The 24,440-nt window shown below is 35.8% G+C and overlaps 1 protein-coding gene across 11 annotated transcripts in view; it reads left to right on the top strand.

The window, feature by feature from the left end:
* The window catches only part of ABI3BP (ABI family member 3 binding protein), a 256,615-nt gene that overhangs the window by 165,180 nt on the left and 66,995 nt on the right, over nt 1–24,440 (top strand). For 6 of the 11 annotated variants that reach the window (XM_081301600.1, XM_081301601.1, XM_081301597.1 and 3 more), the window contains 19 exons: nt 2,390–2,446; nt 3,336–3,419; nt 5,118–5,177; nt 7,009–7,068; nt 7,872–7,958; nt 9,257–9,316; nt 10,083–10,166; nt 11,263–11,322; nt 12,098–12,181; nt 13,422–13,478; nt 14,479–14,538; nt 15,146–15,226; nt 15,892–15,951; nt 17,126–17,200; nt 18,095–18,151; nt 18,872–18,943; nt 19,502–19,549; nt 20,296–20,361; nt 22,571–22,645. In XM_081301600.1, coding sequence (XP_081157726.1) covers nt 2,390–2,446; nt 3,336–3,419; nt 5,118–5,177; nt 7,009–7,068; nt 7,872–7,958; nt 9,257–9,316; nt 10,083–10,166; nt 11,263–11,322; nt 12,098–12,181; nt 13,422–13,478; nt 14,479–14,538; nt 15,146–15,226; nt 15,892–15,951; nt 17,126–17,200; nt 18,095–18,151; nt 18,872–18,943; nt 19,502–19,549; nt 20,296–20,361; nt 22,571–22,645 — 1,287 coding nt within the window. The remainder of the gene's footprint in view (nt 1–2,389; nt 2,447–3,335; nt 3,420–5,117; nt 5,178–7,008; nt 7,069–7,871; nt 7,959–9,256; nt 9,317–10,082; nt 10,167–11,262; nt 11,323–12,097; nt 12,182–13,421; nt 13,479–14,478; nt 14,539–15,145; nt 15,227–15,891; nt 15,952–17,125; nt 17,201–18,094; nt 18,152–18,871; nt 18,944–19,501; nt 19,550–20,295; nt 20,362–22,570; nt 22,646–24,440) is intronic. The other 5 variants (XM_081301593.1, XM_081301592.1, XM_081301595.1 and 2 more) reach the window with 4 other exon arrangements.

Raw genomic sequence — 24,440 nt, 5'->3', positions numbered from 1 at the left:
CCTAAAATGTTGAAGGCTTTCTTGCATTGTAACAGAAAAACAGCTTGGACTTAATTCAAGGCAGCTATCAGCTGCACATCCCAGCCTGAAATTGCATCACTATTTGGGTTGGAGTCTCTGAACAATATTAACAGCTTGTTAGAGTCAACATCCAAATATGATTCCCCACATGCTCCTCATTGAGACCACTAATGCAGTATCGATGATGACACTAGAAGAGTTCTCTAAGCAACTTGCTTTCTATATTTCAGGTTTTATATAGTCATTTTTCTCTTTGTTGATGTTTCTGTGAATTTCATACATTTACTCTAGTAAATTGCCAGGAGGAAAGCTTGTCTAGACCTAGTCACACTATAGGGTTGGTTGGAACATCCCTCATACCATTAGAGTTGATCAGTGATTTGTAACTAGTTCAGGATTGGAGATACTTCCAAGAAAATAATGATAGTTACTAATCTTCATTTCTTAAACGTAACCATATGTATAATTTTTGTCTCTGGAGAATTCTCAATTATCAAAAAAACCTTATTAATATATTAAAGGAGAAAATTTCAATACAAAAATATAGAGTTTTCTGAACTCAAACTCGTAAAAAGTTTTAGAAAACTTAGAGCTATGTTATGCTATCCTCATCACAGTTAGTGGAGCGAGCCATCAGCCCCCTGTTAACCCTAAATTTTCTTCCTTCAGCTTCAATAATTCATCCTTCAAATCCCAAAACTAAAACCATGCCCCATTCAGAAGTACCTCAGACAATACTGGGTAAATATGTGCTGTGGTTTTAAGAATCCATGCAGCCTACCCCAGTTGGGACCCTGCATTCTATGCACATGTGATATATTGGAACATGCCCTGCATAACTCTTAAGAGTAGAAGCTACTGATTAATGAGGACAGCATGAGATGGCTAAGCACTTCATGCTTGCTTCTTGGGAAATCTCCTTTATTACCATCTTGTTTCTGTTTCTTATAATTGGTCCTGTTCCCATCTTAAAGATAAAGCTGCTCAGTATAGTATTAAGCAGCATCAACTACTTTTGTTAAGTCCTTTATAATTCACCCAAACCATATCAGCTCATACAAGAGAAGTAAGAGGTATGTTTTATTTACCGATTCCCTTGCACTGTAGTAGTAAACAAAAGCTATTCCTGTGTAAACAGAAAGTAATATAAGACAGCATTTTCATGCAAATATAATTTCTTGAATGGTATAAATGGTACATGCTAGGAGAAGCATAAACATTTGAGGAGGAAAATATTGAGGATAATTAGAAGAAATCACAGGATTTGAATGAATGGAAGGATGAAGGAACAAAGAATGACAGACAGGTAACACATTGAAGCTGCCTCCCAGACAGGTCAACTTACTGATGTTCTCCTGTTGAATGGCCCATGGGATGAACTAAACCACAGGGGCTTAAGTTTGATCCCCGTGTGCTTCAGTGATTTCTGCTTCAGGGCAGGACCATGCCTTTTTATGCTCAGAGAACTGAATATAACCAGCCTATTGGTATCAAAAGCTGAGGTCATTCTTCATCTTAAGTAGCGCTGTATTCACAAAGGACTCAGGGTAGTCTCAGCTTCCTTTTGGTTGTTACTGTGTGTTGTACACAAAGCCCAGCATGACCCCAATAATTTCCTGCTCCTTGAGTTAACACCTTTTATAATCCATTCTCACCTCCTTCCTCCTCCCCACCCTGCCTTCCTGTCTCTCTCCTGTGACAGCATGGCAGACACTCTGGGAGTGACATCCTCTCACTTTTGCCTTTTGCTATGAGAAGCAAGACACAATACACACTGAAGGGGAGGAGAATACATGAAGGTGTTAAGACCTAGACAAGAATTATTGAGTTGGTTTACTCTTAGAGTTGTACTCTTCTATATCTGTGTTCAAATATCCAAACTGTTTATTGCATCTGTCATTATTGGTTATTGCAGGAAGTGGGTGCTTTTTGGGTTTTAGCTTCTATAAAAGTGCTGGTTGTCTTTGCAACATATTTTTCTAATAATGAATCAGTGTTTAAGTTAGTTCAAATCAAATATAACACTAATATATCAGTGTTCAAGTTAGTTCAAATCAAATATAACACTAATATATCAGTGTTCAAGTTAGTTCAAATCAAATAATTAACCAAGAGCGAGATTTTAAAGTTGACCTCAGGGAGATAGTCAGCAGAGTCCGAAGGCTACAACTATTTCTGAATCAAATGAGTATGCCCAAGTTTGCAGAAATGTTCTAAGAAAAAAAAATACTTTTGTTTTCTCTTGAGTTAAGAATATTAAAAGTTAACTTTTTAGCCTTAGAAACTTTACTTTTACTGGTAAGATGAATTTTTTTACATTATATGCATTCACAAAGTCTCTCTGGTTTCTTTTATTACTTTTGATCAGTTCCTGCCACGATCCATGAACCAGTTGTTAGGACTGAGGCTCCAGGGACAACACTAGGTAATGACATGTCGTGTTCATGTACATTTCCTGCCCATTCATCACCATTATGCCCACAGCTTCTCATCCTTCACAAGGCTTCTGCATCATCCCCTGTCATTGATCACCTAACATGTTGAAGGATATTACAACAGTTTTTTGTCTTTAAGAGAGCCAAGCATGAATTTAGTTTGGTGTATATGTGTGTGTGTGTGTATGTATAATATATATATATATATATATATATATATATGTATATATATATATATATATATATATATATATATATATGCAGTGTACCACCTTTGAATTAGTGTCTCTGCTCCCATGTAACATTTTGATCACATTCTTTGCTGTTGCGTGTCAAATACAATCAATAGTGGTGATGGGGGCAGGTGACATCTATGTCTCATCTAGTCTTAGTGAATTGGCACAGCTATTATAGTGTGACAGTTCTTCTGCAGCTCTAAATTCCTTTGTTGTTAGTATGGGCATGATTTTGTGTTTGGATTACCACTTTAGGTAATGATATAGTCTTGTTTCAGTAAGGAGTAAAATAGAAAAGATGTCCAAAGCTAGTGAATTTAAATTATAAGTGCAATCATTAGTATGAAATCATGCGCCACCCCAGCCACAACTCAGCAAGGTTTGGGACCTTTCTTGAATTCAGGAAGCCCTGTGAGAACCCCCTTTGAAATGTCCTTGATATATCAATTCATGTTTCTGTGTGAATTTTGTTTTGCAAAGAAATGTAAATGATATAAAGATGTAGATTATCAAAATAGGGACATGTCTTTCAAACTCAAAAGAAAAAAAATCTCCTGAAATTCAAGATATGATAACAAGGGTAACCCTGGACACGCTTCTGGAAACCAAAACACTTCATTAACCTGAGGTTTTCTTCCTTCAGCTCCCAAAGTGCCTCAACGAACACGCCGTCCTCGTCCCAAACCTAAAACTACACAGAGTCCTGAAGCACCTCACACAGAACTGGGTAAATGTGTAGGTCCTAGTTAAGGAATGCTAACCATATGGTCCTGTCACAGTGGAGACAATGAGGTCAGGCGATGAGGAATGAGATGAGGAGATGGTGTGGGAGCCTAATTCCTTGTCCTCTGTGAACTGGAATCTTCTCTTTTGTCTATTTAATTTACTTCTCACTTAATTCTGCTCATATTTTAAATATCAAGTATATGGTCAACTGAACCAGTTAGAAAACAAATGCATGTTTGTGCCATTGGGAGCTTATTTCTTGGTAACTGTAAAGTTCTATGAGTGATCATAATCATCTAGGCAGCTTTAGCAAATGTTGATATTTCAGATTATGTGGGCTACATTTTCTGTTGCGTATTCTTTTTCTTTTTTCTTTTTTTCTTTGTTTTTTTTCCTAACCCCTTCAAATAGGAAAAAAAAAAAAAACATTCTTAGGGGAAAATCACCCTGAGAGGAGGATAATAGGGAAGTTTATGAGAGAAGGGAACTTATTCTTATCAGAGTCTGTCAGGCTTCCAGGGATTGGTGAGAATATTGCACTGAGACTGCAATAGCTAGATGGCCCCATAGGACCAGACGAGAAATTTTAAACTCCAGAGTTTGGATTACATTCAAGAACCCACACACTCAGGCTTTCTCTCAGTGTTGGACAGAAGGATGCCCTGCTGTGCTATACCTGGCTGCACCTCATCTTGCCCTACTGTGTACTCAAATTGGACAGAGCTCATGGCTCTTTCCAGAGATGAGTTTCCAGTAGGATGGGTTGATCTATGTATTAGCTTTGCATCACCATAACAAAATACTTGTAAAGAAGGGGTTTATCTAGCCCACAGATTTGGAGCCTCAGGGTCCAAATAACAGAGCTCAGGCTGGTGAGGGCTGTACATTGGCACCACCGTCTGGCACAGTTAGCAATGGCAGGTGTTTATGAAGGAGTGAGCAAGTGATCAAATCTCAGGAGGGGCCAAGCTTGCTTGCTCCTTTCATAATTATCTCTCTTTTTTTTAATACTGAGGATTGAACTCAGGAGCACTCAGCCACTGAGCCACATCCCCAGCCCTATTTTGTATTTTATTTAGAGACAGGGTCTCACTGAGTTGCTTAGCACCTCACTTTTGCTGAGGCTGGCTTTGAACTTGTGATCCTCCTGCCTTAGCCTCTGGGATTACAGGTATATGCCACTGAACCCTGCTATATAATGATCCTCTTTTGATAACTCAAGGGGCTACCCCAGAACTTCATAAGGCTGTGCAAACTATTTTGTGCCCCCCCCCAGTAACCTAAGGACCTGTCACTAGGCTCTAACAGTGTCACCCTGGGAACCAAACCTTTAAATCACTGTGGACCATTGGGGAACATAAACCAGTTTCAAAGAATGGCAGTTGACTTTGGTACGTTAGTTAGATGATCAAAGAATGAGAAAAGTGTCAAGGTTATTTACACAGACCATTATCTAAATACAAAATCGATGTCAATCCCTCTTAAGACAGAAACTGGTATCTGAGGGCAGGGGCACTGTGTTCCCTCAGCTCGGGTTAACTGTGTGGTTTTTTCTTTTTCTTTCTTTCTTTCTTTCTTTCTTCCTGTGCTTGCAACATGTTATTATCCTAGTAATTCTTTCTGAATTGAGTTTTCTGAATTTTTATAAATTTTAATGTTTTGTTGGTTTTTTGTTGTTGTTTTTGTTATTTTCTGCCAGTTCCTTCCACAGTCTTTGAACCAGTTACACCTGTAAAAGAGGCCCCAGGAGCAGAATTAGGTAATGCTACTCTCTGACCTTTAGCAAGTACTTCCTTTGCTCGTTGTCAAACTCACTGTAACTCTATTACAGTCTTCATTATACATGAGCTGAACAGGCATAAAACAATTGCTTCTTGTTTGTAAGAAAACCATTTAGGAATTTAGTTTTGGATATCTTCCTGCCTTATAAGTTACTTAAAAAATTTTCCAGTTACTTTTGTTTTGGCTCTCCAGAATTTTTGTGAAGGTAAATCTCATATATTTGTGTGAGTATCTGATTCTGGGTCTATGCAAACCAAGCTATGATAGGGAAGTTTCTTTATACATCCTTTGTATTTCTTTTGATTCTAGCTGTGTTTTTTTATCTGTTAATATTTGGGTCATATGTCTTAGTGAATTGAATAATACAATATGATCAAGGTTTATAAGTTTAAATAATGAACCCCATTCTTAGTGTTAATCTCACTCCTCTTCCTCTTGACTCAAGTTTAAATGATTCTCAACCATTTTAATCTAGGCAAGGAACTCTAGGAAGATGTGATAAAAGCAAAAATATCCATCTTGACTTTCTGAATTAATAATTTCATTATGTATGTGAATTTTCCCCCAAAATATCTTCAATAAAAAAAGAAAATACAGTAACAGAACAAAAGTTTTATACTAGCAAAGGAACAAAAGTTTTGTACTAGAAAAAAATACATTTCCTAAAACTCAAGAAAATTTATCAAGCTTTGGAATACTTAGAAATATTTCTTAAACACTGTTCTCTGAAGAACCATAGGTTTTAAAATAACTAAAGGTTATCTCTTTTCACCTCCAAAAATGTCCCAAAGAAAACAAACTTGGAACCACTCCAAGTCTATATACCTGAGAAGACACCAGATAAATACAAGGTTCTAGGTTTCGGAAGCCTGGGAGTCAGTCACTGGTTGAAAATATAAAGTCACATATCTCTTAGTGAGGGAATCTCCCTAGGGTTGGCAAGGAGTTTATGACTGGAAGAGAAGAATAGAACCTTTCCTCTAACTCAGGGTGTTAGGATGTCTTTTTAGTCTGTAGGCTAGTTGAATTATTTTTTTTTATTATTGTATAATGTCTGCTTAGATATTTCAGAACCCTTTTTTGCAGTCATAATTTGATTAAATCTGGTAGATGTTCTATCTATTTAGCATCCTAAAATGTGTGAGTTAGTTTTTCACATGTTTCTTGAGACTGATTAGAAACATATTTAAGTACATGGGTGAAAATGTCCTAAAGTCTTCCAAATTTAGATTCAGATAATCAAGCATCATATTTAGAGAAATAATTTGCCTCTAGTACTAAACAAGACCAGAGGTGTGAGGTGGAGACCTAACAGTTTGGCCAGCCTGGACAGAACAATCATACTCTGAGTCAGCAAAGTAGGTCTGCCATGCCAAAGTACTGCACAATGGATAGCTTGAACAACAGAAGCCAATTTTTTTATAGTTCTGGAAGATAGAAGTCCAAGACCAAGGTGTTGGCAGGCAATCTTCTTGCTATGACTTTACAAGGCCTTTTGTCTATGTGCATGCATTCCTAGGGTCTTCTTGACTTCTGAAAAGGAGCTCAGACTGGATTAGAATACCACAATTATGACCCTGTTTAACCTTGGTTCCCTCCTTCAAGATTCTGCCTCCAAATATAGTGACACTGGAGGTTAGGGCTTCAGCATATGAATGTGGGGTCACACACAATTCAGTCCATAGCATCCTTCATCCAGAAATATAAAATTATACATTCTAGAAGCAATGTTACACTGAAAAGATTCATGTTGAAGTGTGTGTGGTGGCTCTTCATACATTTTTTTAAATGTTATTTTGTCACTTCAGTTCCTGTTACAGACCTTGAACCTGTTACTTTCAGAACTGAGACCCCTGTGACGACACTAGGTAACAAAGCTGTGCATTTGCCAAGCTTTTGCTGCTCATTGTACAGTCCACTCAGTCTCCATCCCCATGATGTGCATCCCCATGATGTGGCTTTTCTACCTTTGCGATGGCAGCCATCAGCCTCTGCTGCCACTCAACCACTTCTACCTTCTGAAAAGTTTGAGCCTCTTAAAAACAAGTTTTCTACTGTTTTTATGAGAGCAGGCATGAGCTTAGTGCAAACATTTATCTTCCGGTTGGCACGTTTAAAATCGTCATTTTGTCTTGTACTTCACTTAATGTTTTGTAGTAAAGCTGGTTTTTAAGCAAATTGAGATCTATTTCTTATCTAGGCTGATCAGCAATAATGGCCACTCTGATGCTCCTTTGCACATTTAAGTTTCTAAATCTTTTTTTAATAATTCTTTGCATGATGTGTTTGTTTCTTGTTGGTAATTTATGTTATATTTTATTATTAATTTGACAACTAGGAAATTGCCCAAATTTGAAATCTTCCCCTCTTCATTAGTGTGACCCTGTTTCTCCTTCCCTTTTATTAAACATTCCTTTTCAATCATTTTCCCCCAAGTGAGGAAGTTCTATGACTTTCTCAATACTGGTACTACTTTTCATGCCTTGAGTAAGAAACTCAATGCACTATCAATGACAAAAAGAAGATACATCAGTATAAAAAGAGTTATAAAGTAAAACTTAAAGAATAATTTCCCAGAACTTTAGAAAATCTGACAAGTTTTGGAAAAAAAACTGTCTTCAGTATCCAGAGTTATAAGATGTAGAGTGACACAAGGCTTTTCTTCCTTCAGCAACCAAAATATCACAAAGAACCCGGCGTCCACGACCCAGGCCTAAAACTACCACACCAACACCTCAAGTGCCTCAGACGAAACTGGGTAAATCTGTCATTACTTGGGTTAAGGGTGAGCCCTGGTAGTCTGTTCCAGTAAGGACTCAAAGCAATGGCAATGCCAGGCAGTAATAGCTCTTGTTCTCCCCAAGTGTGGGGTCACAAGGCCTCAGTATAACATCTCTGCCCAGCTTGCAAAGAGAATGTGACTGGGTGAGACCCAGCTGGTACCAGAATACCTTATTCTTTCTATGTGAGACTCTTCTTCCAAAGTATGCATTTAACATATTTCTTACTATCAAATTGCATTCAAATCATAAAGGAGACACTACTTTAGCAGAGCCAATATGTTCAGTTCAAGTAAACAAATTGTAAATCACCTACATTGGCAACTCTGGGTGATTTGCCCCTTGTAGGAGATTTACCTCTAAAACAGCAGAATTAAAAAGCATGATACAAACATAAATCAGTGATCTGGCAAAGGGAAAGATCAAGGTTGTATGGACTTGCCCCTTGGACTCACTGCAGAGTTTGGATCAATAGAGGAAAGAAAGAACCAAAGCAAAAGGTTTAGACAGACCTTCTAAAGGGGGTCAGCTAGAAAGGCAGCCAGTCCAGATGGACTACTTTGAGATGGCCAGAATGAGAGTGTTGATGATGCTAGGTTTGGAAGGGTCCATCAGGCCAGTTGAAGGAGGATTTGATTCAGGAGCTTAGCTAGGATACAGACATCTACAGTCTTTGATTTCCGCTTTTTGTGGACATAGGGCAGACAGATTCTTTACTGAGCATTATACATTGTTGACCATCTTTATCTTGCTGTCTTATGTGCCATAGTTTGGAGGGAGGTTTCAAACTCTTTCCACACATGATGAGTTCTTGTCAAGATTACTACAGGCCACTTTGCCTGTTAACTTTTATGTGTTTCAAACATATAAACTCTCTTTCTCATCTATATTTACTTAAATATAGTATGTACTCAAGTTCAGCTTCTATAGAGGTACAGAGCAATTATGTCAGTTAACAATTTATTTTCTCAGTACATATTAGGTAAATGCATTGAATTATTTTCCAATGAAGAGTTTTCCATATAAGAATTCATTAACTACCTAGGAGAATTTCACATGGACCTCTTTAAGATTCTCAAAGTGGTTAAAGTAGTAAGCCTAAGACCAAACATGACTAAAGTTTGGCTAAGTCTTCAAAGAACAAGTTAATTATTTTTCTTTTCTTCTTCCTTAGAAGAATTGATATTATTAGTAATTTCAAAATTTGCTTGGATGTGAATGTTCTAATTTGTTATACATTTTTAAATCTCTTTGGTTATTGTGTTGTTTTGGTCAGTTCCTGCTATAGTCCTTGAACCTGTCACTCCTAGACCTGAGGCCCCACAAACAACATTAGGTAATGTGAATATACTGTAATAACAGTGTCATTCTTTGTGGTTATTCCATTATATTCTTTTAAAATTAAGAAGGCTCTTGAATTATATGTTGTTTTTAAGAGATCCATTGTGCATAAACCTGCTTTAGATCATTTAGATGGCATGTAACCTGCTTGAAATTATCATGTCAGTCTGTTTTATTTAAGCAGTGTTTGTGTTAAAGCTCTGCTTTGACCATATCACAGGTCTCAGCCTGCACACACACACACACACATCCCTCTCTTTCTCTCTCCCTCTCCCTCCCTTGCCCCCCACAGATAAAGCCATGGCAAGTCTGTTTCAATCTTTTTTCTTCTATTTGCATACTATTTATTGTTTTTTTTCTGTTTCAGTAATAATATATTCTTATTTTAATAGTTACATAGAAAACATGTCAAAGATTGAAAATTTCAATCACAGATTTAGTGAGACTGTCCCACATTGTCCATTCAAATTTAGCAATGGTTCCTAAATATTTTGGTGCCAGTCAAGATGCCCTATGAGACTTTGTAATTACTAGTCTCTATTTCTTCAATTAAAAAGTGAATTTGTCTTCAAAGAATTTCCTATGATAACAGAAGATTTATAATAAGTACATGTATATTTATTTGTCTTTTTGAGACAGAAATCTAAAAAGGTAAATATCTAACTCTAACCCGCTTTAAAGTCTAGAGTCACATTTTCACCTCGCAGAGCTCCCAGAAGCATAGATAATGTATGTAGTAACCCCAAAATTTCTTCCCTCAGCTCCCAAAACATCACAATGGATAACTCGTTCACATTCCAGACCAAAACCCATGCCGAGTCCTGAAGCACCTGAGTCCAAACCAGGTAAACATTCCTGGTTATAGTCTCAGCATTCCATGTTCCTGGTTTAAAGTCTCAGCAGCCTGATCCAGTAGGGTCTCAAGAGTAATCTCAATAGTTGAGGGGACCAGTACCCCTATGAGAGTGAAGATGCAATGCATGGGCAGCATCAGTTCCTACTATAGAGAGGTTCAGAGAAACACAGCTGGGGGACAGCTGGAGGGCACCCATTGCCTTGAGCCTCCTGACTGCAGTCTTATTTCACTGTGCATTTTAATTACTTCCTTTTACCTTTTGAAAATAAATTTTCTTTAGACAGATTCAGTTCAAATTAAAATATAAACATTGGTTTTGATAGCCTCAAAATTCTATGCATATTTTGAGGTATACATCAAAAGTGGGAGATATATTTTAATCCTTAAACCAGAAAGATATTTAAAAATAGAAGCCATTCCTTTATAAATAAGATAGAAAATGACACTAGGCAGTGTCTAAGCAAATACAAGATTGATTTTGTGATGCTACCAATAAGATATGCAGGTACATAAATATCTGAAGCAGGGAATTAAAGATTAAAGGGTGGAGTCTTGAAATCACTGTAGGAAAGGGATAAGCAGAAGGGTAGAAGGAATAAAATCAGAGGAGACCAAAGTGGAGATCAATCACAAGAGTGCAACTTAAATCCTGGTACTGGGCACGTCTTGCTTCAAGTGGGAGTTGAAACCTTTTTGCCTCTCCCCCCATGGTGGAGATCCTTACAGCCTGACGGAGCAGTGGAGACTTGGTCTCCCCATGAAAGCCTGCTCTTTCTTTGCTGCAAATGGAGAGATACCCCAATCAATTCATCATTACGAGGCCTCAGTGTCTCCAAAGAGGAATTCTCAGCAATACCTATACATTCCACTTTGGATTATAAGATAATAAAAGAATGAAAAATTAAGAAACAAGCACCTGACTTAGGTACAGTCAAATGTTAGGAAATCAACTATATTCTTTTCTAGTTTAATAGTTTTTTAAAGTTGCTATATAGTTCCAGAAGCTAAATGGTACTAGAAAGATGCATTTCAAAACAATCATTTTCATTCATTGAAACTATCATTTTGCTTAATATTTTGGTTAGTTCCTACTGCAGAGTTTGAACCTGTGACACTCAAAACTGAGATGCGGGTGACAACAGAAGGTAATGTCACATTGTAGTCCTTTGTAAGTGCTCTTCCTCCTTGTTGACTCCTTATATCAAAATCACAGCCTCAGGTGCTTCTGCTTTGTAAGACTACACCATCATCTCCTGTCATTCCATTACCATCTTAATTCTCAAAATATTTAAAACTATGACTCTTACAACAAGTCACCTCTTGTTTTTAAGAGACTCATATGAATCTAATTAAGGTCATCTGTTGGGCATGTAACCATCTGAAATTGTTTCATCATTTTGTGTGTTTTCAAGCAGTGTTTTGTTAAAGGTAACTTTGAAAAGCAATTTTCTTGGCTCTAACAATGATTACCATGCCAGGAAGTTTCTTTGTGCATCTAAAAGTTCTTGTGTTTATTTAATTATTCATTCATTCATTCATCTTGGCTATTTGTGCAATATTTGTTCTTTGACAGTCTAGTTGTGGTCTTATTTTAGTAAACTTACAAAGAGCTTGCAACTGATCGCCCACTGCCACTTTGAAATTTTTAGTAGTGACTCCCAAGCTTTTTATTCTGTCAGAGTTCTATTAACTACTCTTCACTTCTTGAATTAGTAATTCCATTTTATATCTGACTTACTCCAGTGGAATTTGAATTATAAAAGCAAACAGGCTGTAATAATAAAGGTGGTAGTTACAAAAAATTCTCTAAAATATGAAAAAAAATTAAATAAGTTTTAGGAAACTTAAAGCTGTGTATCATAATACCCCATGAATTTTGAACTATAGACTTTGTAATGACTGAAGGTTTTCTTTCCTCAGCTCCCAAAACATCAAAACGAACCCGACGTCCACGTCCCAAACCTAAAACTACACCAAGTCCTAAGGCTCCTCAGACCAAACCGGGTAAATGCGGGTTTCTGATAAAAGTGTGCATCCTAGCAACTCTTGGAAACCTGTGGTTAATGCCTGTGATGGGAGTGACAGCCTATATCAGGGAAGGCAAAAAGTGATCTACAGCTTCTGCCACTGTCACATTTCCAAGAGAAAATATAGCTGGGGATGTGGGTGACAGCTGAACTCCTCCAGCTTTCTGCATAAGGATCTTCTCTATTACTTTGACCATATTTACTACTGCTTATTTCATTCCATCCATCTCTTAAAGACAAAATGTCTTAAATATAACCAAGTATTTTTATTTCAAGATATAAACATTAAAAGCCTTCCATCTTCCTACAGCTAATCATGGTTGCCGACCAAACTTGGTTTTAGATTTCAGTGAGCACTTATGAACTTTGAGAAGGACAAGTTTGTGGAGGACAGGAATCCAGAGTTGGAAAAAAAAAGTTGCTTCTTAAAGTGTTGGAGATGAAAAGAGACAGAAGGGAGGTGGGGAGCCCAACAAGGGGCACAGCTTCCTACAACAAGTGGAATCCTGATTCTGGGTTGTGACAGTAGTTGTGTTTGGAGAGGTCTATAAGCACAGTTAAACATAGCTTGAAGGTATGGTTCAAAGTTTGGATCTTTTCCCCAAAGCATGGGTGATCTTTCCTGTCCACTTGAGAGTACTACATTTTTGTGATTAGAGCAGAGAGCTTCTCTACTGAGTACCACACACTGAGTGAATATCCATTATCTTGGTTTGTTGAGTACCTTTGCCTTGAACAAGATCTCAGCCTTTCTAAATTCAAGTTCTCAACAAGATTATTACGATTCACTTTGCTTTATTATTTGCTACATTCTCCTCTCAAACATAAAAGCTATTTATTGTATCCATACTCTTTTAGAAATGTTATTTTCTTGAAGCTTCTACCAAAAAAAAAAACAGTAGTTGTTGAATAGTTAGATACATACATCTTTGGTGAAATGTCTGAAGTTTCTAGGGCAGCTTTCTACAATACTTGAAAACAGGTACAGTTACCTAGGAGATTATTGTATTGGCTTTATTGAGATTCTTAGAAGATTATAAGCTGTGGCTGAGCACCTCTTGAAAGAAAGTTTACCTGGCTACAAGATAACCAAATCTCCAAGTTACCAGTATTAAATTTCAGAAATTAATTGTCATATACCTATGGAAGCAATATTATATTGGTGATATTTAATTTGCTGACTTTCCACACACATTTATTTCTTTGCTTTTAATTAGTTCCTGCTACAGATCTTGAACCTGGTTCTCTTGGAACTGAAGCTTCAGAAACCATAGGTAATGAGAATGCTGTGTCTGCAAATATGCTTTTCCTGTGCATTATCATACCATATTATTGTATTGCAGGTTCTTCTGCATCATAGGACCATTTCATCATCCTCTGATATCATCCCATTAGTCTTTCTCTTGAAATCATTCTGGGCTCTATATCAGATTATTAGTTGAATTTAAGAGAACTGTGCATGAACTAATTTCAGGACTTAGAACTGTCATGTAACTGCTCAGCATTGTATCCTGTGATCATGTGCATTTGCTTAAACAGCATCAATTGAAGCTGTATTTCAAACTCTACATCACCTAGACTTTCTTGTCCCTCAACAATTATGGAAATATCATGCTGCTTTCCTCATATGACCTTTTACTGTTCTAGGGTCTATGGATCTGCTGTTTTAAGGAATGGTGTCCATAGTGAATTGTCAAAATTTTTAATGTGCTCAACTTGGCATATTTAACTGATAGGCTTCTGTGATAGCGTAGACTAACTCATTGTCTTTCTCTAACAGTTTTAACAGTATTTCTTAATTTTTATTGCATCGGGGGCCACTTTGTATTCTGATGGGAACAGTTTATCAGTTTGGTGTTACTTAGGCATTCAAACATATGAATTTATTATACTCATAAATATTTTAATAGTAAACAAAAATAGTAGACAGTTATCTCAACTTCTATAGAAGTACAAGACTAATAAATGCTTTTTTTAGTGCCATCAGAAGAGCATATATTATTTAAATGTCAAAAGCTTGCCAAGCAGACTAAATAGCAAGGGTCAGGTAATCAAACATCTTGTGAACCACTTCGTAATATTTAGCTGTGTACGCTATTATCTTGCAAGTCTGTATCATGAGATAAACAAGCACCTGGCTGTGTCTGGGAAAATCTACAAAGAACAAATGTCTCTTTTCTCTTAGTTAAGAAGCTTAAAAATCAATTTGTGACATTAACCTTAAAGTGAATTGTTAATTATTGTTTGGTTTATTTTTTTATTTTTTTTGGCCAGTTCTTGCTACAGTCCTCGAGCCTGTCACTCTTAGAACCAAGGCTCCAGAAACAACACTGGGTAATTACATTCTGTGTTCCTCAACGTTTCTTGTTCATTTTCAAACCCATTCCATCATCATCATCATCGCATTTGTCATCAGCTTTATAAGATTGTCTTATCATCTGCCATGGCTTCATCCTATATTGCCTCTTCTTAGGAGTGTTAAAGATTCTTTTAAAAAGGGTCCTATTGTTTTTGAAAGCTATGCATGGACCTAGACTATCTTCCTACCTTGTAATCCTACTTGAATTTGTGACATGTACTTTTGTCTAAACAACACTCACATCTAGAGCTGAATTTCAAGCATAGTAGTGTCTATATCTTATCTAGACAGACTGAACTATAACAGTTTTTATAGTACCGTAGATTCTTTTGGGATATACAAAAGTTTTAGTAGGAACCTAAGACCCCACCAAGTTAGAGGTTTATGAGTCTCTTCCTTCTTTAACTTAATTTTATATGTGAGTTTTTTCTCTCAAGCTTCAGTAATTAAAAAAAAGTAAGAGAAAATATTTTAATCTTAAAAGATATATGCCTCAACTTTCCAGGACACAAATCCTAGAAAACACAGGATTTTGTTTCCAAAGCCACTTGCCCTAGCATAATCCAAAATTTCTTCCTCCAGCTCCTAAAATACAACGAACACGTCGTCCACGTCCCAGACCTAAAACCACATCAAGTCCTGCAGAATCCCAGACCAAGCCGGGTAAATCTGAAATTCCTTGGTTTAAGCATTGAACCCAAAGCAATAACCATGGTGGGAAGTTAGAGTCATCATGTTCTCTAAGAACTGTTGTCTACCTTGTCAAGGCCTTGGGTAATGGTTTATAGCTGCTTCCCCTATAGAACTGTCCAGAAGAACATGTCTTTGGAAGACTCATGGGTTTTTTTCTCTTACATGATTTGGTTTGAGTGAAGTTCTTGGTCTCTCTTTAAAGCTGATTGTACAGCACAATTGGTGTAGTCACCAATGGCTATTTATTGCTATATCTGCATTGAAGCATTTGTTGTAGCATGGCTACATAAGCTGTTTTTTTTTTTTTTACTCCCAAGAAATACAACAAGTTACGTTTGTATATTTTGCATACATATTACCTGAACAAATTTCTAAAGCAATCAACCATACAAGTTATAATCAGAAACCAAATACCATATGTGCAATGGTAGATATGTAGCAGAGTCGGAAGATGTGACTGTCTTCTTCAGTGAACTGTTCTGGCCAGTGTAACCAAATCTCCAAAATGCAACTATTTGCTTCCTATTAATTCTAAATTTTTTTAAACAAATATCATTTGGAATGTTTTGAAAGAAAACACTAGTTTTTCATGTGTATTTAAGTTTTCTTGTATTCATGTTGTTGATTTCAATCAGTTACTGCTCCAGGCTTTGAACCTGATATTCATAGTACTAAGGCTCCAGCAACAACATTAGGTAATGATTTTTGTGACTTTCATAAAATGCTTTTTCTTGCTCGCTAAAAACCATACTGTCATGGCCAGAGTTGCTCCTGCTTCCAGAGACTGCTATTGTCATGCCATTTCATGCTTGATAAGTTGCCAAGAGTCTTAATTTTAGCAGATGTCCTTGGAACCATTTAAAGGCATCTATCTTCCATGAATCTCTAAGATTTCATTATATGATTAGTGTTGAATCTGAGGTCAAAATTACTCATCTTCTCTTTGGTGTTTAGATTTATAGAAGTATCATGAACTTCCTCTAAGTAACTTACTTTCCATAAGATCTGAGTACTGTTCTCAATATTCTAAGAAATGAAGTGTCCCTATTTTATTGTCAATAAAAATAAAGCTGTGCCCTGGCTAACCCAGGCTCCCCATCATCAGTGGGCATGACCACTCTTCAGCTCCACCACGGTTTAGCAATGGCTTTTAATCTTTACTAAGTAGGGATCTTTCCAAGTATCTATGCATATTAATATTTATTCCTTCAATCAATAAATGAGCTTTGTATGTGATTTTGGTCTCTAATGGAACTATCTGTGATAATAAAAGATTACTAACTTTTTTTTAACTTAGGACATAAACTCAAGAAAATATAAAATGCTTTAGAAACAGATCCACATACAATGCTGTTGATGGATTCTAGACCTACAAATTCTAGAATAACCCAATATCTTCCTTCTTCAATTTAAAAAGCCTAAGAGGGAGAAGACTCATCTACCTTCCAAACTTCAAACTTCTTCAAACTTTTTAGTGGAATCAGGAAAATCTGTTATTTGTGGCTTCTCGGGTCCCTCCAGATGATTGTCTCTGATTGACACTGAAGTGGCTTGCAATCCCTGCTTATATGCCTTAGAAGAGACAAGGCACAATAGTAACAGCTCAGCAATTACTGAGTTCGTGGTTTAGGGAAATCAACATGGTAGCTTAAATCATCTTGGTATCCTGCCTAAGGATTGGCTCTGACAAAAGATGTATCTTCTTCAGATCTCATTTCTTTTCATCCATAGCTTTTTAAATAGTATTCACTCTGCATGGCTCTCCATAACCTTGTGATTTTAAGGATGTGTGTATTTCAATTCATTGCTACCTCTATCCAAAATCTATGAAACAATAATTCATAATTGTTTTTACAACAATTCTTTCAGCTCCCACTGAACTGCAGACTCTTATTTTGAAACCAGTGACATCACCAAGCCTAGAAATGACACAAAGTCAACTGGGTAAATAGATTGTTTTATCTATCTGGATACACTGAGCTTCAGGGTACAGACTGTGATCCTCTAAGAATTATATTTCTAAGTATAACATATGCAAAAAGAACATATACTCCACAAATTTATCTAAGTATTTTACAGTGCTTATTCCATGGATGTATATTGATATTAAATTAGTGTTACATTTTATTAATATTAATTGTATTATTCAATGGCATAAAAATGCCTTCATTTTGTTGAGTTTGTTTTGTATCATTTTAGGGAATAATCACATCTTATTAAGTGGTTACCATAACCATTTAGAAAACCTGATTATATAACTTACCTTTTTTTTTAATCAACAGTTACAAATTTGTGGTTCTCTTTAGTCATGAGCAGAATTTGTGTTCTACTATCTGAAAAGAATGAGTTCAATTATGGCCATCAAGGAAGGAGAAAGTTCTCACTTCAGTAAAAAATGAAAAACTTACCCTCAAACAATATGAGTGCTTCAAAACACATTGCCCTTCTAAACTGGAGCAAAATTTTAAAATCTGTGTTAGTGATGCTGTTGCTTGTCCCTTACATTTATTTTTGAAAAATTGGATTCTATCTTTTTCTATCATAGGATTATAATTTCATCTCTTCTGAGTATCTTTTAATTAGATAAATGTCATTTTGGTATTCATGCTGAAAATATGGTTATTAATGGTAACCTACAATAGTTATATTGTAAATTAAATTCAGTTATTAGAGCTTCCTTTAATGTTAGTGCTAATACCATTGTTGTTGTTATAATGGTTAACACTGAATGCTTACCAGGTAGAAGGCTCCTTTCATAATAATTAGTTTGTATTGATTTGTTTAATGCTCACAACAATCCATCCTTGACCAATTGTACCATTTTGTGTCTCCTGCTAGTTTCTGAGGTTCTGGAACCGGTTACATTTAGCACTGAGTCATCAAAGGAGACCATAGGTAAAAATGTTCCCCAATGGGAAGTCACGCATGTATGCTTTTCCATCTCATTGCAAAAATCATCTTTGGATGTCCTCATGCTTTGTGACTTTTCACAGACACCTGCTCCTCACTTCTTGTCATGCTTATCCAGTGAGTCTTGAGAGTCATTAAATACAGCATATTGTGTCAGTATCTGCTGCTATGCAAGTTTCATGATTTCCTTATTTAGTTTCCTCTCCCTGAGTGAAACTTTTATTTTTTAATATTCTGACCACTCTTTTAATATGTGTACATATGTAAATATGTTCACATTTGCACAAATTTTCATTTTCACATCATTTTTAATATTCGTATCCATGCTTCCTAAGGACTCATTCTATGTCTTTTTCTTACAAGAACTCTTATGCAAAAATATGTAAAGAAGTAAATTTATTTGCTTTTCTCTGGGTAGTAATTGTCGGAAATACTGCCAGTTATGATGTGACGTGTGTGCATGTGTGTCTATGTGTATATGTTTTCCCATAGAGCACACTGCCTTCATTTTCTGCCCTCATTTCAATCTTATTAAATTGATAATTTACTTGATATCAATCTTGATAATCTGCTTGAATATTAATTATCCTCATGAGCATATCTGCATAAGATAATTAACCTGAGTTTTCAAGGTAAACACAGGGTTCCATGGCAATATACTTTAGGCTGCCCTCCACTAACCAGCCATTCCCTGTTTCTTCCCAGAACCAGTCGAAACAGATTATATATATCCCACAACCAAATCACCTTTCGGGACAGAGGAATCAAAACCTAAAGGTGGTAAAGGTTTTCATGCTACAGTTCATTTATTCAACACATTTTTAATTAGTATGTGTTACATAGTATAGCATAAATGTTTAACCTATAGTACTTACTTGTTCTACAACTGAACAGATTTGAGGAGCTATAGCTACCAGCATTCTTGGATTCTTTGTTTTTTCTTTTAATTTTTGTTGTAGTTATAGATGGACAGAATGCCTTTATTTTGTTTGTTTGTGCTCTGCCCCTGAGCTACGCCCCAGCCTGCATTCTTGGATTCTGAAAGTGATAATTGACTCTGAAAACAGAAATAAATTTCTGTTTCTCTGCTGTTATCTAAAGATTGGAGCATAAAAACATTTGGAAGTCAGAGACAGTTAAAACATTGGAGAATTGAGGTCATAAAATACAATTTCCTCCTGTTTTTCTTTTTTTCCTGTCTAAATACATTGTTCTATCTGTAAATGATAATGCTAATTCTTGAGAATGAGGTGTGTTGATAGTCAAGGAAGAAATACTTGAGGATAACTTAACTTCTTATAGGTTTTAAAATAGTTCTCCTTTGTTTTGATGCAGTTGTGGAATCTATTACATATGTGTCTGAACCTCCTGTGACCACACTAGGTAATGACAACCTCAGGCGTCCAACCCATGTGCTTTCTGTCCTCATCACACCGTCACCAGACCCTCAGGGTCTCGCTCATTGTGAATTCACTTTGTATCACCATTCTTTGTCACACAGTTCATTGTCATTCTTGGTGCTTCTGCTCATAACCATTGTCCAAAAATGTCTCTTCCATTTTATATTAAGCCTTGGTCTCCTTTCTCTGCTTATATCAGCCAGATGTTTGAATCTAAAGCATCTCTTTCCTTAACATTAAGCATCCCACCAATTTGGTATTGTGTTGAATGTTTCAGGCAATGCTTTTTTGTATGATGATTCATTTCTACTTTCTTACCTAGCAGCGGACTTCCCATTAACACTCATTCCATCCCATTCATTTACTTTCTGGATTCTTCTTCCTTCATTGTTTAAATGAAATGCTAACTGGCTTGTGTCACAACATTTTTTTTTATTACCTTTCCTTTCGTGGTTCTTATTTAATATGTCTTTCTAGAATTGTTGAGGAGGCAGGATCCTAATGTGAAGATTTTAAATGTAATAATGTTGCTTACTTCAAACACACTTTGAAACCTGGTACTAACTAAGCATTTTTTAAGCTAAATGAGTTATATAGAAATAATGATGCTGTTTTCCTACAGACTTCAATTTTATTTTTAAAAAATCTGTTACTTTTCTATCTGTTGTCTGTAATCAGGGTGTATCAAACATTTTAGTAACCTGACATACTTTCCTTCAATTACCATAGAAACGTCATCTCTGCCTTCCCAAACTATAACCCCACCCAGCCCTGATGAGCCTCAGACTGAACCTGGTAAATACTCTATTTCATATTTCATGCATGAGGTGAGTGTTTGCAATGAGAACTTGGGTCTCTTCTGGATATCAGAAGCCTTGGCTTCATCACTCTGCTCACCATCTCTGATGGGTGAGCCTACCTGTCTGATGTACCACTTCTCCATCTATCATCAGTAACCTCTCAAATGGCAATGTTGTATATGTTTGTTAGCAAAATGCTGAAAAACACCCTTTAGCTAGTCTTCAAGTGTTTAACTCGGGAAATAGAAATGTTTCTGGTAAAGGACAGTTATATTTTCTTTTTAAGTTTCTCTCTCTCTCTCTCTCTCTCTCTCTCTCTGTGTGTGTGTGTGTGTGAGTGTGTGTGTGTGTATGACACATTCAATGTGAATACACACACGTACATAATCTTAATTACTTTATCATCTTGATTAATTGTAACATATCTAATTTGTGTTTGAGATTAAAAGAAACCTCCAGAAATAGGTTTCACGGTATAATCCACATAGAAGAACAGCACTGGCCTGTCACCATGATTATTCAGGGGCCTTACTTCTTTCCACTCATTCCTGTAGTGGTCTGGTCATTTCACTGCATACACATAAGAGAAACTCAACTCAAAACATTAACTTTGACAAGTCATAAAGTTTTGCTTGGTGTTGCAGTTAGAGATCAATGGAAACAAGTAGCCAAGATGAAAAATTAAGTGTGTCTCTTCTCCGAGGAAAATCTTCTCAATTCCTGCAGGATTCCATGGAGAGAAGTTTTATCATAAATAAGCCATAATTTGTGTTTTGATTGCTCTTAAGCTATTTTTATATGACTCTGCTTTCAGGGGAAATAGGGATATTAATTCTATCTATTGTGCCCTGAAACATTCTAAATATTGTCTATAAACTCTACAGTTTGATTTTTTTTCTAGAATTCTACATTGGGTACATGAATGGAAGCTGTACCTGACTTTTCCAAAGTTTGTCTTCAATAGGCCTAATCATTTATATTTTTGAAATACCTAATTGTAAACACTACTGTTTCTTAGTATGCATCATTTTTCATGGAGTTGCTTCATGATGTGCCGTTACCTTCACATGGTCCTTCATAAATCCTTGGGAAAGCAAATAGCCCATCAGATTGATCCTCAGCAAGCGAGGAAGTTAAAAACCAGAAAATCATGGCACTGTAACAAACAAAGCATTGAATTTTAGCATTGGAAAAGCTCTTAAAAATCAGTAACTTTTGATGAAGAACCTGAGTCTGTAGCCCTGTGATTAGCAAAGGGAGCTAAACCACCAGGCTCCTAAACCAAAGTAATCTCCCACATGTGCTGGTATTCTTCTCTCAACAGGCAAGAGGATTCCACTGAAACCCTGCATACTTTCTGTGTTTTGATGTTTAGAATGAAAGAATCCACTGAAGATTCATTCAGAAATTTCTAGTGTCTAATAATTCTTATTTTCAGCAAGTTTTTTTTAAGCTGCCTGAACCTGCATGATGTTCATACCATATTTTTTTCTTATCTTTTATCTCAAACCCATTTTAGTTCAACCAAACAGGTGCTTCCACAGATGATACTTGCATATGATAATTACCTTCCTTTGTCAGGATATACTTTTAATTTCCTTATCGAAGGAAGCAACAATCGGTTTTACACTGTATGTCCTAAAACTTCTTGGGAATATCAAGCAAAGGGATAACACTCCTCAGAAAAATACCTTGGGTGTTCAATTTTTCTTCCCTGATATAACCAATAAAATTGTGTTTTGTTTAGTAAGATTAATTTTCCCCATTAGTACTTGCTATTAGCATTTACTGTATATTTGGAATATAATTTGGTAACTTCATTTTTTATTTAGGAAAAAATATGTATAAAATAACACACCTAGATATTCTGATGAAATGATGTAAACTTATTATAAGAATCAATTTTATGAAATTTATTTTCAACCTATTTAATGGATATTTTGAAGGAGATATTTCTGAAATCCCAACAGTTCCATTTTTCCAGCTGACTATCTTGGATGTCATTTAGTGTGCCTTTGTGTTTTGTTTTCTGCATTAAAAAAAATATTGTCTTCCTCTTCTTTGTAGTCCTTTAGAACTTTAGTTGCACTTGCTGTGTATTTTGGTCTTCAGTTACTCAACCAACATCTTTAAATTCCTAGAGGCTTAGGTACTGTGATTCTCAAGAAGGGCTCAAGAGCTCCAAAACTATGTCTTTCTTGTAGCTCCCTGGCAGACACCACGTGCTCCTCCCAAGCCAAAAACATCTCCACACCCAAGAATCCCACAAACACAACCAGGTAAATATATTTTATATCTTAGCTTGAAAATTTTGAGATAAATAGTTATTCTGTTTGATTATAGCAGGTTGAGTTTTTTAACCCATATAAAATAAGTCTTCAACTACTAAAGGTTTTTTTTATTATCTTTAGGTTTGATCAAAGAATTTTTCATTGGGAGAGCTTAATTCACTAAGCTTCTCTAATGTTCCCTTATTTAAGATGGGGCTAGTTGAGACCAGCATTTCTTACCTAGGGTAACCTGTCCACTCCCTTTTCTTCTCCCACCTTGAGATTGTCCTCCTGTTCCTTCCACCACCTCTGAATGGACTTCCCCTATGCAGTCACCTAATTTAAATTATCATTAATATATGACCTACCTGCAGAAAATATCTGAGGTGCACCTCCCCAAGGATACCAGGAAATGAAACTTCACTATCACTAGTGGTCTGGAAAAGGAAAATATTTAGCAGCATCAAAGTTATTCTTGATCCAGGTAGTAATTCTGGACTCTACCATGAGTATTTAAATCATATCTTGGAAACTCCACTGAAGGAGGGGAGAGAAACTATAGTTTTAGGTCCACACCTGATTCTGAGAGAAAAGTTACTTTTTTCTTTAAAGAAAAATTCCTTAAAGTAACTAATAATTTTTAAGTCTGTATTATTAAGTGCATTTTTAGATTTGTTTTAATTAGTTACCAAAACTTTACTATGAAAATAATACATTCTGATGCATAAATATATGAAGGTGACAAGATAACATTCCCCTAAAGAATAAGAAGTTTTAAATAATAAATATATTTGAAGCATTAAGATATAAAAAGTCCTGGTAAAAATAATTAGTGATTAATTAATAAATAATAATAGGATAGGTATGAAATAAATAAAAAATTTTTAAACTAATAGTTATGAAATAATTAACCAAGTCTATTAAATTTGTTGATAGGAAACTAAAAATCTCACTTTAAAAATGATGTTAAAATTACGTGAGAAGCAGCTCTCAATTTTTTATTTGAACATACACCATAGAGCAAGTTAAAAAGAAAGAAGAAATGGAAATTTTAAAAGCACAAAAACTTAATAGATATTGACATACAAGAGAAAAATACAAAATAAATAATGGGAGTTAAGACACAGGCTAAAAATTTCTAGTTAGTAAGTAAATAAATAATTAAAGGAGAGATGAACTAATAGAGAAATGTATTCGTAATTTTATCTTAGTACTCTGTAGTTATAAAAATAGAATTTGCTCTAATTTCCCATTATTATATTATATTCTAAGTTTCAAATTTGTTTAATTTTGATTTAGACCTTCAGCTAACCTTTCTTGACAAGATGTGTAACTTGAGAATGGATAGATTCACAGGTTTAATGCGTTCCACTCTCTAAAACCTGAAGGGGCTGCCAAACTGTAAGGAGAGTATCCTGTAATTGTCCCAACTGGGGAAGCTTCCAGACCATCAGGATCTCTGATGGAAAGTAGCTGCAACCTTAATACTTCTGGCTTTGTCAGTGCTACTTAATGTAAGGGAAAAATTTGGAAAACTAATCATGAAAAAAATCCATTCTAATTATTTGTTTTTAAAGTAGGTAGAATGAATATCTCTCCTACCCATAATGAGAATACAAATCTTATTTCACAGGTACTAGCATTATACTAGATTATTAGTCTTTTAATGATATGTATGTATAATTGACATACATGTCACAAAATATTTTAAAGACAAACATTCAAATCTTAGTACCTCTTCCCTTGCCTTTGGCCAACTCTTGTAAATATGAAGAGGTCATTTGAGTGAGAGAATGTTCTATTT

The sequence above is a fragment of the Spermophilus citellus genome (assembly GCF_964194105.1).
Source record: "Spermophilus citellus genome assembly, chromosome: 7".
NCBI classification, from domain to species: Eukaryota; Metazoa; Chordata; class Mammalia; order Rodentia; family Sciuridae; genus Spermophilus; species Spermophilus citellus.
The sequence above is the reverse complement of the archived record's forward strand: the minus strand, read 5'-3'. Positions and strand labels throughout refer to the sequence as shown.